The sequence below is a fragment of the Arachis ipaensis genome, chromosome B06, assembly GCF_000816755.2.
Source record: "Arachis ipaensis cultivar K30076 chromosome B06, Araip1.1, whole genome shotgun sequence".
NCBI lineage: Eukaryota > Viridiplantae > Streptophyta > Magnoliopsida > Fabales > Fabaceae > Arachis > Arachis ipaensis.
Window position 1 is genome coordinate 34,880,991 of NC_029790.2, and position 11,078 is coordinate 34,892,068.

An 11,078-nucleotide genomic window follows, 5' to 3' on the forward strand; every position below is an offset into this window, starting at 1 on the left:
TTCCCTCCTAATTAGTAACTTAGAAAAAAAAAACCCTATCATCACTTCGTGACAGCCCCCCCACCCTATTCTCACCATTTTCCTTCAAGCCAGCCCCCACCTTCGCCGAGCTCCTCCCAACCCTCTCCATCATACGTCGTTACCCTTCCTCCCAGCCCCTACCATTGTCGTTCACCTTCCTCCCAACCCCTATTTCGTCACAGCCCCCATGATCGAAGAAGGTAGAAACCCTAGCGTCACTGAGCTCCTCTAGCGCGTCTCACCGCGAGCTTCTTGTCACCGCGAGGAAGAAGAGTAGGTGTCGCGCTCCTCCGCTATCCAGCCACCATGGAACTTCGAAGAGAGAGAGAGAAAGTGCACGAAGATGAGAGAGAGAGAGGGGTCAATAGCTGAGCTCGTGTCCGTCCGTCACCGCCTCCAGTGCCGTCACCGCCACCGTTGAAGCTCTGCTACGGCTGCTGCTGCCGTCTGAGCCACCGCCAGGGGAAGCCCCTGCCGCCGTTACGACGGGTGGAGTCCGCCGTTGAGCTGTGCCCCGTTCAGTTTCACCGCGAGCTTCCTGTCACAAGAGCAAGTCTGATTCACAGCAAAATCCTCTAGGTAACATTCAATCTTCTACTTTAGGTTGAAGTATCTTCTAAGTAACGATTGGACAAAATAAAATAGGTTTTTATCTGAAAGGGAATGAAGTGTAAGTTTATAATTTAAAAGGAAAAAAAAGAAGAAGTAGTGTTTCCATTATTCTAATTTTGCAAAACTCTGCCATGTCCCTTTTGCTCAAAGTTCCCTGTAATGTGTATTGCATTATATTCTGTTATACTTTACAGTTATGCCATGCCTACATCTTGAGATAGTATCAAATGTTACTTTACAAAATTTACAGAGAATTTTTACCTTTAAAGATTGCTTTGTTTTCTGATTTATTCTTTCACTTTATAGTAGGGATAACTTAATATTCTTGCAAAACTGGTTTGTAAAGTTCCCACACTACAGAAACAGAAGTTTGTTCATAGTAGGAGAAAGCTATGCTGGTAAATTTTCCTCCCATTTGTTCTTTATGTAAATTAGTTCCTGCATAATTGATTATATTTATATTAAAACATGTTTGCAATTTATCTTCAGGACACTATGTTCCTCAACTTGCTGAGCTTATGCTAGAATTCAACAAAAAAGAGAAGTTGTTCAATTTAAAAGGCATTGCTGTGAGTTTCTAAAAGCACAAACTTCCAATTATTCTTCTTTCCTTTGATTCCAGCTTTTTCTGTTTAATTGTTTCCCCCTTCTAATGTTCTTGTACCAAAAAACTTAATTTTAGTTAACTCAAAATTTGGTTTAAACTCCATGTTAGTGTTAGTTGATTAGGTTGTTGTTTGATTAGGTTAGCTTAGTTGAATTAGGTGGTTAGGTAGTCAATTGATTTCGTAGTGAATTTAGGTTTGAACTCTTTCTATCTGAAAGGTTTTTGGAGATTGATGGGTATATATAATGGAAAAAAGGGTAGCTGAAAGAAGCAGCAAAAAGCAATGAAATTAAAGAAAAGAAAGGTTTTTGGAGCTCAGGTTTCTATGGTTTGGTGTTGGGTGCAATTATGTGTGTTTCCTATACACTCGGTGGAAGATATCATTGGGATATCTCTTTGTTTTTATTGTGAAATGGGCACAAAAATATGCAAACATCAAAACAAAAACTCATAACTTTTTTATTATTATTATTATTATTATTATTATTATTATTATTATAAAATGGATTATTATTCTTTTTACTCTCTGTTACTGCTTAGTGCTTAACATGAAAACAACATAACATATGCAGTTTTTGTTTCCCTTTTGAATTTTTCTGACAAGGAAGGGTGTTTAAATATGATATATGTTAGATTGTGTTTGTTTATTTGTTTGTTTGCCTTGGCTGGTGTTAAAGGAAAGGCTTTGTTTTGTTGCCTTTGATATATGACTACTTTATTTGACTAAGATTCTGGCTTCTCATTCTTCCCATTTTGATTTGGTTTGTGTGAGTAATATTAATTTACAGCATGGACAACATGCGTACATTGAGTTTGGACATTCAAAAGTTAAAAAGTATTCACCTTTAGATTCTAACTCACATGCAATACATACATATATTTGTTTTAAATAGCTAATTAATATGACTTTATTAGAATATATTTTAATGGATGAAATTTGTTTATAGCTAACTAAAATTCTGTTTCACACCTGTCCTTCTAACCAACATTGATGATGGGCTAGATCCCAGCAATAACCCTTCCAAATATGCAATTATGGATTATCAAAAATACTAACCATTTTGACTATGGTCAGAGTATATTAGAGAGCATAATAGAGTATATTAGAGAGCATAATAGAAACTACTATTGCATCTGGATTATAAAAGTTGACACTATTTGTTTCTGGCCCCAGATATTAGTTGGGTAAGATGAGAATTCTCCACACAAAATAAAATATTTTAAATTAACCTGGTCTTTTTTATTTGTTTATTTTGTTGTGTGTGAGATTTGTCGTCTAGTTATTTGAAAGTAATGCGACATTATCCAACAACAAAAAAAACTAATCAATTAAGTATTGTTATCAGCTATTGGCTCAAAGTACTTGGGACTTGGGAACTTGGTTTCATGTAATCTAAGGTTGTATTCCCTTATACAGACACGTGATTCTAAGAGAGAGATATAAAAAAATAAAATTATATTTAACAGATAATATATGAATAAAAATAATATATTTAAAAATATTAAATTAATATATTATATATTTTTTGATAAAAAATAATAAAAAATAAAAAATAAAAAATATATATTTTATTATTTTTTATCAAATTTTTATTATAAAAAATATAATAATAATATGGATTTGATTTGTCAACTTATGGATTTAATAATATATATTTTAAGAGCAGCTAAGTGTTTAGGTCACAGGAACCTAATATAAGGGCATATTTTTTTTTAAGTATGGATTTGATTTGTCAACTTATGGAGGCGCCGAGTGTGTTCTAGAGCTTGCATTAAATTAAAACTTTCTCTTTAGGTGTGGTTTATTGCGCGCATAATAAAAAGATTATACTCCAACTCCAACTAATAACAGGGCGTGTATAATATATAAGTGTAAATATCCCTCCACTGCATGTATGTGTGTATGTATAATACAAAATTATGAGTTTTATTTTGCTTGGTCTGTGTGAGCATGTATTGAGATGTACTTCCTTCAATTATTCATTATTACTTCCCTTTACAAATTTACATTTCCATTTGCTGATTTGGTAAATATATTAGAGGACTGATTTTTTGTAGTTTGTGTGTGTATTCCATGCTCTGTCTTTTCATTACCTGATCAGCGATCTGTTCATAGCATGCTCTTTCCAATGGGAAAAAATAAAATTAAAAAATATAGTTTTCCTTTTTTCAAATAAAATTTAGAGGCAGGGAAGGGAGGTTTAATAACTTAATTCTTCATATAGATTTATCTTCTCCTGAATTTTTTTGTTTTGTTTTGTATATAGGATGTTGTTTTTGGACTGGTAAAGACAAAAGGAGTTGAGTAGTTGTTGTGGCACCAGTGTATAACAACTTCAAATGGCATCTCAAAATGAAGGAACTAAGCAGTAAGTTTATATCATACTTGATATATATTATAATTTGATCTTCTAGTTATTTAGGTAGTGTGTATATGGTAGCTAGATTGTCACTATAATTGACCTATTAGACCATGTTTAGTAAGTTCAGATATTTGCATTATTAGGTTTAATCATGTTTTGTCAAAAGATTGGATGGATTCACCAAGATTTGAGAACGAGTACATAGTTGGTGTAAATAGTTTTTTAGAGTTTGCCTTCGTAAAGGGAAAACCAGTTGCAAAAGAAATTCAATGTCCGTGTGCAAAGTGTAGAAACACTTATTGGCGTGAACGAGACGCCGTATATGAGCATCTTATTTGCTATGGGTTTGTCGAAGGTTATAAACGATGGACAAATCATGGAGAATCAGTAATCCCAACAGTAATAGATACTGACATGGATGATTGAGGCGGCCTTGATGATATGAACGGGTTGCTGCGTGACGCATTCGAAAATATGGCAAATCTTGAGGAGGGGAACAATGGGTTGAATGAAGATGCGAAGAGATTTTATAAGCTAGTAGACGAAGCAGGTCTGGAATTATATCCGAATTGTACAACTGGATTTTCGAGATTATCGTTCATCATTCGTCTTTACCACTTGAAGTGTCTACATGGGTGGAGTAACACATCTTTTACCTCCCTCTTGGAGTTATTGAAAGAAGCCATACCTGATTTGAACATTCCCACTTCTTTTAATAAAGCTAAGAATATGGTTAAAGAGTTGGGTCTTGACTATGAAAAGATTGATGCATGTCCTAATGACTGCATGCTGTACCGGAATGAGTACATAAATGACTCAGTTTGCCGTATCTGTGGAGAGTCTCGATATAATCAGACTCCTACTACGGATGGCAATGAAGAGGACTTTGCGCTTCCGAATAAAGTTCATAAGGTTGCTGCGAAAACCTTAAGATACTTTCCTTTAATACCAAGGCTTAAAAGGCTTTTTATGTGCCCAAACACAGCAGAGGCGTTGAGGTGGCATGATGAGCAGCGTTTGAAAGACGGTTGCATAAGGCACCCTGCTGATGGCCAAGCATGGAAGAACTTGGACAGTCGGTACCCGAACTTTTCAAAAGAACTGCGTAACTTGAGGCTTGGTTTGGCAAGTGACGGTTTTAATCCTTTTTGAACTATGAATGTGTCACATAGCATATGGCCAGTTGTCTTAATGATGTACAACTTTCCCCCTTGGATGTCCATGAAGTCAGAATATTGCATGCTCTCTTTAATCATTCCTGGACCTTGTTCACCAGGAAATAATATTGATATTTTTTTGCAACCATTGATCGAAGAGCTGAAGGAGCTATGGGTGTCAGGGATAGATACTTATGATTCTTTTAAGAATGAAACTTTTCAAATGCATGATGCACTTCTTTGGACAATCAATGATTTTCCAGCGTATGCGATGTTGTCAGGTTGGAGTACGAAAGGAAAGTTAGCTTGCCCTTGTTGTAATCATGATACTTCTTTTTGTTACTTGAAACATAGCCAAAAGATAGTTTACATGGACCATAGGAGATTTTTGCCAGTTGATCATGCATGGAGGTCTAACAAGAGATCTTTTAATGGAAAAATAGAATTCAGGGGTCCACCACGAATGTTAACGGGTGAAGAGGTTCTAGATATGCTAAAGTCAGTAGATAATGCCTCTGGGAAGACGCAAAACAAAAGTAAAGGCCAATGGAAAAAAAGATCAATCTTTTTTGAGTTACCATATTGGCAGCACTGTATGATCAGGCACAACCTTGATGTAATGCATATTGAAAAAAACATAGTTGACAGTATAATTGGTACCTTATTGGATATCCCTGGAAAGACAAAGGATCATGCAAAAGCTCGTTATGATCTTAAGGAGATGGGCATTCGAAAGAATCTTCACCCAATAAATACTAAGGATGGCAAAAGAACTAAACTTGCTAGAGCATGCTTCTCCATGACCAAAGGGGAGAGATCTATTTTTTGTGGTGTTTTGAAGAAAACAAAATTGCCTGATGGAAGTGCTTCAAACATTTCTCGTTGTGTACAACAAGAAGAGAGAAAGCTTTACGGTTACAAGACTCATGATGCTCACTTCATGTTGCATTACCTGTTGCAGATACCAATCAAGAGCATTCTTCTAGATCATGTTGCTATTCCTCTAGTGCGTTTGTGTTCCTTTTTTCGTCGGCTATGTCAAAAAGAAATCTCGTTAGAAGAGATTAATGGTTTGGAGTCGGAGATTGTAGAGACTTTGTGCCAGTTGGAGAGGATTTTTCCGCCGACCTTTTTTGATATAATGGTTCATTTGCCTATTCATTTAGCTAATGAACTAAGGTTAGGTGGTCCCGTCCAGTTTCGATGGATGTATCCGATTGAGAGATATATGTGCACACTAAAAGGGTATGTACATAACAGAAGTTGTCCAGAAGGATCAATTGCGGAGGGTTATTTGGCTGAAGAGTGTTTAACTTTTTGTTCAAGATATTTGCATGAGGGAGTGAAAACAAGATTCAACAGAGTATCTCGGAATAATGATGCAGGCACTTCAACCGAAGATCCTGATTCAAATTTGTTCGCAAACAAGGGAAGTCCATTGGGTGGAAAAAAGGGCAACTAATTATTTTGGACGAAAAGTCACTCCATCAAGCTAATGCATATGTAGTGAATAATTGCGATAACGTGGAGCCTTACATGAGGTAAATTTGCACTTCTCATTAGTTCTATTCCTTAGACTAATCTTGGTAATATAACATAATAATATACACTCCTTGTAGAGAACATTGTGAGCAACAAAAGCAAGACAAGCGGAAGCGGAAGTGGAACATCGTTAAAGATCAGAATGAAGACTTTATCGAGTGGTTTACGAGACGTGCCATGAAGGATGATGTTCCCGGTTGGTTACGACAGCTGTCTAAGGGTCTAAATAAAGTTGCAAAATCATTTTCTGCTTATGTTGTCAACGGGTACAGATTTCATACTAAGCGACGAGAAGTGATGCGAAAAACGCAAAATAGTGGTGTCACTGTGGTGGCTGAAACTACAAGCTTTGCGAGTGTTAAGGACAAAAAACCAATAAAGGCCAATATAAGATATTATGGTAGAATCATGGATATTATCGAGTTAGACTATTATAGCCAATTTAAAGTTATGTTATTTAAGTGTGAGTGGTTTATGGCTGAGGAAGATAATTATGGTTTGACATACGTTCATTTCAACAAAAGATGTTACCAAGACGAACCATTTGTGTTGGCAAGCCAAGCACACCAGTGCTTTTATGTGAAAGATCCATATATTCCCCAAAAGCATTATGTGATGAAAACGGTTCCCAGAGATTTGTTTAATGTTGGTGTCCAATTACAGTTTGACCCTAACATAAGAGGGCCACATGAATCGGCGAATAGTCCGATACCCTTAAGTGATATTGGTGAGGTAGACTTGGTTAGACAGGGTATGCGACCTACTATTGTTGATGTGACACCGAACAAGATCAAACCTAAAGACAAAGAAATAGTATCTGATGATTTAGACAGTGATGCTGAATTTGAGGTAGTGCACAAATTGTAACGTTGATGCTTTATTTTTTAACTTATTTTCTAATGCATTATCATGTTTATTTTCTAATGCATTACCATGTTTGTTTATTTTATTTTCTAATGCATTACCGTGTTTGTTTACTTTATTTTCTAATGCATTACCATGTTTGTTTACTTTATTTTCTAATGCGTTACAATGTTTCTTCTTTCTTTTAATTTTGGCAATGTTAGTATTGATGCTTTGTTTGACTTTTTTTTATACAGGATGAACAATGAAGGAAATTCCAAAAGAAAAAGGTTAAGAACCCTATCACAAATAGAGTCACAAAGAAGTCCCTTGAAGATAAGGAGTCTGGTAAAAAGTTTAGGAAAAATTCAATTCACAAGTGCTTATTCCTTGCTAAAACAATTTCAAATAAAAAGGGAACATGTTTTAGCTGCATGTGGGGCTAATAGTAGTAAACATGAGACAAGGAAAAAGGGCAAGATGCCGGAAAAGGTGCTGAGAAGAGGTGACGATGAAGGTCAAAGCAAAATGGTAACCAAGAAGATAACAAACATCGGAGACGGTGAGGATCAAATCAAGATGCCAACAAAGAATTCCAACGAAGAAAATCATCTAGTCAAGATGAAAGCCATTGAACATGAGGATCAAGGTGGGAAGAAGCCATCTAGGAAGAAGGTGCCAATGAAGAAATCAAAGGTGGAGGGTGATAAAGTCAAGAAGCTGACCAATAAGATGCTGCTGAAGGAATCGAATGAACAAGATGCCAACGAAGAAGAACATAAGATTGAGTCTCTTATCCCTGCTATGACTTTAGACGAATTTTTTGAAAAATATGGGATATCATTAGATGAAAATGATGAAGAATATGAATATGATTGTGATGAGCTCAATCCAACCGTTAGTGATAGTAGTGACACTCAACTCGGTAATGCCTTTATCCCTTTCTTTAATAGCAAATAGTGAAATGCACTAACCTGACTATTGTATTTAATAGATTACTCTTTTATTCATTAGATTCGTAATCTTGTTAACATTTTCTAGTAACGACATTGGAAATAGGTACCAAAAAGAAAAAAGTTCGTGGTCCCACCCAACTCAAGCATATTCATGCTTTGGAGACACAAATAGAGTTAACATGGTACAATGGCAAACCCATAGGCCCAACAAAGACACAGGTTCAATTGTTTAGTCGATTCTTGGGAACACTTGCAAGAAACTCTAATTTGGTCACATTGTTATATACTAATTGGCAAGCTGTGTCCATTGAGACTAAAACTTCAATGTTGGATTATGCAAAGGTGAGTCGATCATTCTCCTTTTTAAATTGTTTACAAATAGGCTTAGCATGTATGGTAAAATAACATTATTCGTTGTTTGTTTGTAGTCTAAATATAACATTCCTAGTGATGCTGAGCCTTGGGTGATAGATACCATTGGAGAGGCATGGAAGCAATTTAATAAACGCATAAAGAAATATCACTATACACCGTACAACTCATTTAGAGAGATGATGAAAAATCGTCCAATGACTGTACCTGAACTGCATTTTCGAAAATTAGTTCAATTTTGGAGGCTTGATATCATCAAAGTAAGTGATTTTCACAACTCTCTTGGCTTTAATGATGGTATCATGTATTTAACTAACTCTATCTAATTTTATATTGCAACAAATGTAGGTTATTTCTGACAAAAATCGTGAAAATAGATCCAAGCAAAAATGGAATCATCGAATGGGTCCAGTTAGTTTTGAATTAGTGCGCGCTGAATTGGTATTTTTTTGTACTTTTTATTTTAAGTATTTTTTTATCTTTCATGTTATGTGTGTTTGCTTAGTCACATGTTGGTGGTTTCTTGGTAGCGAGCAAAGAAGGAGGACAATGAAGATCCATCACAATCTGAGATGTTTGTTGTAACTCGTACGAGCAAAAAAGGAGAGACTGATTCGGGAACACAAGAGACAATTGTTAGTTTTCTGGTCTCTTAGAAAAGTACACAAAACAAGAAATGTGTTGGCTATTTTTATTTATTCTAAAGCTGTCGGGTGTATGCATTTATTTTGATCCTATTTGTGTGTAATAGGAACATCTTCAAAATTTGAAAGAAGCAGGATACAATGATGATGAAGCAGTTCAAACAGTTTTCGGGAAGGAGAGACATGGAAGAGTTCGTTTTTATGGTCGATCAGTCACAAAATCCTCTCTTAAAAAGGAGAAGGAAATCCGACAAATGCAGCAACAACATAATGAAGTGGTTTCAACTATGGAGAAAAATCAAAATAACTTAACTTCCAAGTTGGATGGTTTAACAAACTTGATTAAAACGTTGTTGCAACAAGTCAATCCTGGTATGAGTGCAGAACAAGTGCAAGTAATGATAGAAGCTGCCCAACAATCTCCGCCTGACGCGAGTAGTGCACCAAATGATGCGCGGCGAAGCATTCCTCCTTCACTTGGATCGAACCATGTATAAAAGGATATGAAAGTAAGTACTGTTCGAAACTTCTAGTTAAATTAATAGTATGCTTTTGGTTGCTGTTTGATTAGGTTAGCTTAGTTGAATTAGGTGGTTAGGTAGTCAACTGATTTTGTAGTGGATTTAGGTTTGAACTCTGATGTTTATTCTTTCTGAAATTGGTTTTCCTGTGCTCGTAATGACTTGCCATGTTCTAATTTAGCTTCATGCTGCTGCTTCATTGATCTGCCCTATGCTAAATTAGTTTCTTTGGTGCTGTTGATTAGGTTTAAACTGTTATTGATCCTATGTTGCTGTTTCATTGTTTTACTTTTGTGCTAAACTGGTTTATATGATGCTGCTGCATAGTATTATTGCTACCTTATTTTTGTGTTGGCTGCTGCTGGAATGAACAGATTCTGAATTATTTGTGCAGTAGTGATAACTTTGATGAATTTCTGAGTCTAAGCTATCACTACTGCTGCATTCTTGCAATAGCTGCTATTTGAAGTGAATGATGGTTGTGAATAATTCTTGAGTGTTGCTATGGATGAATGTTTCCCTTCTTTTGCTGCATATGTATTGCATCATCAAAAGCATTTTTGCAAGATATCTAACATGTTTATTTCTTTTACGTGCAGGAAGACATGATGTGATGAAGAAAATATGTTCCATACAAATATCACATGAGATGGGTCTTACTACCTTAGTTATGTAAATGTAATATTTTGATGTGTTATGTACTTTTTGAGGAATTACATGTAATTGGAAAAATTCCACTCTATTTTGATTTGTGTTGTTTAGACTAAAAATTAAACATATGTATCTTATAATGAAACTTTTGTGATTTAGATTTCTTGAATTTCTTATTTTTAGATTTATTTTGTTATTATTATCATTTTGAGATATGTGATTATAATTTAAAAAAATTGAATCTCATAAACAACAACAGGCTATAGTCACCGTTTTAAAAAACCGTGACCATAGAGGCTATAGCCATCGTGAAAAACTGTGACCATAGATAGGGCTACGGTCACGGTTTTAAGGAGGGTGACCATAGAGTCTATGGCCACGGTAAAAAACCGTGACCATAGATAGGGCTATGGTCACGGTTTTAAGGAGGGGTGACCATAGAGGCTTTGGCCACGGTGAAAAACCGTGACCATAGATAGGCTATGGTCACGGTTTTTCATAGGGTGACCATAGAGTCTATGGCCGCGGTGAAAAACCGTGACCATAGATAGGGCTATGGTCACGGTTTTAGGTGGGGTGACCATAGAGTCTATGGCCACGGTGAAAAACCGTGACCATAGATAGGGCTATGGTCACAGTTTTAGGTGGGGTGACCATAGAGTCTATGGCCACAGTGAAAACCGTGACCATAGATAGGGCTATGGTCACGGTTTTAAGGAAGGGTGACCATAGAGGCTATGGCCACGGTGAAAACCGTGACCATAGCCTTATCTATAGTCACGGTTTTAA

General features: G+C 36.0%; 2 protein-coding genes across 7 annotated transcripts; both read left to right on the top strand.

Moving 5' to 3' along the window:
* On the top strand, positions 7-10,458 carry LOC107648639. 6 transcript variants are annotated; one of them, XM_016352441.2, is made up of 11 exons: positions 7-600; positions 940-1,031; positions 1,123-1,202; positions 3,508-3,609; positions 7,403-8,070; positions 8,205-8,443; positions 8,530-8,733; positions 8,822-8,914; positions 9,004-9,108; positions 9,225-9,626; positions 10,238-10,458. In XM_016352441.2, the coding sequence occupies exons 4-10, from the start codon at positions 3,581-3,583 to the stop codon at positions 9,612-9,614; spliced, it is 1,728 nt and encodes a 575-aa protein (XP_016207927.1). In that variant the 5' UTR covers positions 7-600; positions 940-1,031; positions 1,123-1,202; positions 3,508-3,580; the 3' UTR covers positions 9,615-9,626; positions 10,238-10,458. The 6 variants fall into 6 exon arrangements, with proteins under 6 accessions (XP_016207927.1, XP_016207928.1, XP_020960059.1 ...); XM_016352442.2 differs by having other exon boundaries at positions 943-1,031; XM_021104400.1 differs by lacking the exon at positions 1,123-1,202.
* Positions 4,690-6,881, top strand: LOC110263291. The gene is made up of 2 exons (XM_021104404.1): positions 4,690-6,301; positions 6,380-6,881. Exon 1 carries the CDS (start codon positions 4,759-4,761, stop codon positions 6,220-6,222), a length of 1,464 nt encoding a protein of 487 aa, XP_020960063.1. The 5' UTR covers positions 4,690-4,758; the 3' UTR covers positions 6,223-6,301; positions 6,380-6,881.